The following is a 2,205-nucleotide window of genomic DNA, read 5'->3' on the forward strand; positions in this document are numbered from 1 at the left end:
TGAAGATTTGTCAGCTGTCCAGCCACCCACCACCTCCAGCACCCCCGCCCCGCCCCTCACACCACCCTCTCTATGTGGTACTCATGTGTCTTTGTGTCTGGGGCTGCCTGGTTAGGCCTCAGACCTTCCACAGCTACCTGGAGGACATCATCAGCTACCGCTGGGAACTGGAAGAAGGCAAGCCTAACCCCCTGAGGGAAGCCAGCTTCCAGGACCTGCCCCTTCGCACCCGTGTGGAAATCCTCCACCGCCTCTGTGACTACCGGCTGGACGCAGACGATGTCTTCGATCTCCTCAAGGTGCGTAGCTGACAGGCACCCTGCCCCTGGAGCAGAAGTGTAGAGAAGCCAGCGTTTGGACGCTGTGCTGGTCTTGGGAATCTTGTAGATGGCAGCCGTCACCACTGTTGCCAGGGGAATCCGCGCCGCACACCCAGATGACCGCGTGTTACTTTATTTTGGTTTAACGTCTACTTGGGTTTGTTCTCCGTTCTGTGTACCGAGTCCCTGCTGACGTGGGAACGACCGTAGGTTCCTGTTTGCTCTGTCATCAGTCAGAATCGCAGTTACATTAGTCACTGAGTTTTATTTCCTGAGGTCTGAAATTTGACTTAGAATAATTGAAATATTTATGAAACCTCCCAAGGACGTTAACCCATCCTCACCGCACACGTGTGCACAGTGTAGATGTGTGCTGGGTGGGGCTGTGGACGCCTCCCCCTCCCTCTTATCGTGCCTCACAGGGAGGGCACGGGCGGGCTTCTGCTTTGCCTTCACCGGGAGGTCGGTCAGAAACGATGAACTGCGTCGACGGTGCTCATGGGCTCAGGTGGGCACCATGGTGAAAACCGCAGTGCAGCCCAGCAGTCTTCGCTGAGGTCTCGGCCTCCATCCCCCCGAGGGGTGGCAGCGCAGGTCAGGCTGGGGGAGTGGGGAGCCCCGGGCCGGACTGGCCGGCGGCGACAGAGAGTCATGGGGGACAAGGCTGCCACAGCACCAGACTCTCCTGTTGGAATTGTCTCTTCTCTTGTTGGTACACACAGAATACGTGTCTAAACCAAGTATGTCACATGTTCATCAAAATCCCTTTGGGTTGCTCTTTTTTTGGCGAGCTAGGGGCGATGGTGGCAATGGGACTCGTGTGAAGGACTTCCGTATCCTGCTCTTAAGGCAGGCACCTTCTCCCCGTCCCGTGTGTCGGGTACCCTGACTGAGAATTACCTAAGATGCTTGAGCATTTCAGTATGAGGGATGTGTGAGGATAAGTTCAGAACCCGCATTTCAGTTGTCGTCTCTTTAGTTTTGTTCGTTGTGAGCCCAAACCTCTTTCCTTGTCCTGCCCAGGGCCTGGATGCAGACAGTCTCCGTGTGGAACCACTGGGTGAGGACAACTCCGGGGCCCTCTACTGGTATTTCTATGGGACGCGAATGTACAAGGAGGACCCAGTACAAGGAAAATCCAACGGAGAGCTCTCTCTGAGCAGGTACCTTCCTAAAGGTCAGGGCTGCCATAGCCACTGTTAGAGGAGCGTCATTAAAATCAAATACCTCGGAATTCCGCAGCACGAGTTATTTTTTCTCGTGAAGGAATTAGCTGTAGCAGCATGTCTACAAAGAGATGGCAGAGTTATTTCACACAAAAGTGAAAAGGAATTAATCTCTAGCCCAGCTCTCAGCGGCCCCACCCCAGAGGCCGTCCTGCCCGCCAGGTTCTCAGCAGCACAAGTGCTCCCCGGGGCCTTTCCCTCCAGCAGAGTGGGTTCTGGAGAATCCCTTCTCCTACTAGAGCTGATGTCCTCAGTGAGGAAGAGGGCTTGTCCCCAGCGTCCCAGAGCGATGCTGCATCTTCCCCAGACGTCCTGGTTGCTGGGCCCTTTGCCGTTAGCGAAGCCTGAGGCCTCACTCAGATGTTCACGTGGGAGATGTTGTCTTCCTTGGTTCCACGTTTTAACGATGGAAAATGGGGGGGTCACCCTGCTCTTTCCCTGTAACTGCTGCCTTTGTTCCTTTTTGTAACCTCATGGCCAGAAAAGCTGATCACTAGCTTAAAGCCAGTTTTTTGTTTTTTTTTTGCGGTACGCAGGCCTCTCACTGCTGCGGCCTCTCCCGTTACGGAGCACAGGCTCCAGACGCGCAGGCTCAGCGGCCATGGCTCACGGGCCCAGCCGCTCCGCGGCATGTGGGATCTTCCCGGACCGGGGCATGA

The 2,205-nt window shown here is 55.4% G+C and overlaps 1 protein-coding gene across 1 annotated transcript in view; it reads left to right on the forward strand.

Annotated features, from left to right (window-relative positions):
* Positions 1-2,205, forward strand: part of CECR2 (CECR2 histone acetyl-lysine reader) — a 66,272-nt gene that overhangs the window by 16,763 nt on the left and 47,304 nt on the right. Inside the window, 2 exon segments of the mRNA XM_007472318.1 lie at positions 116-299; positions 1,344-1,483. Coding sequence (XP_007472380.1) covers positions 1,428-1,483 — 56 coding nt within the window. The 5' untranslated portion in view covers positions 116-299; positions 1,344-1,427.

This window comes from Lipotes vexillifer, unplaced genomic scaffold (genome assembly GCF_000442215.2).
Source record: "Lipotes vexillifer unplaced genomic scaffold, Lipotes_vexillifer_v1.1 scaffold395, whole genome shotgun sequence".
NCBI lineage: Eukaryota > Metazoa > Chordata > Mammalia > Artiodactyla > Lipotidae > Lipotes > Lipotes vexillifer.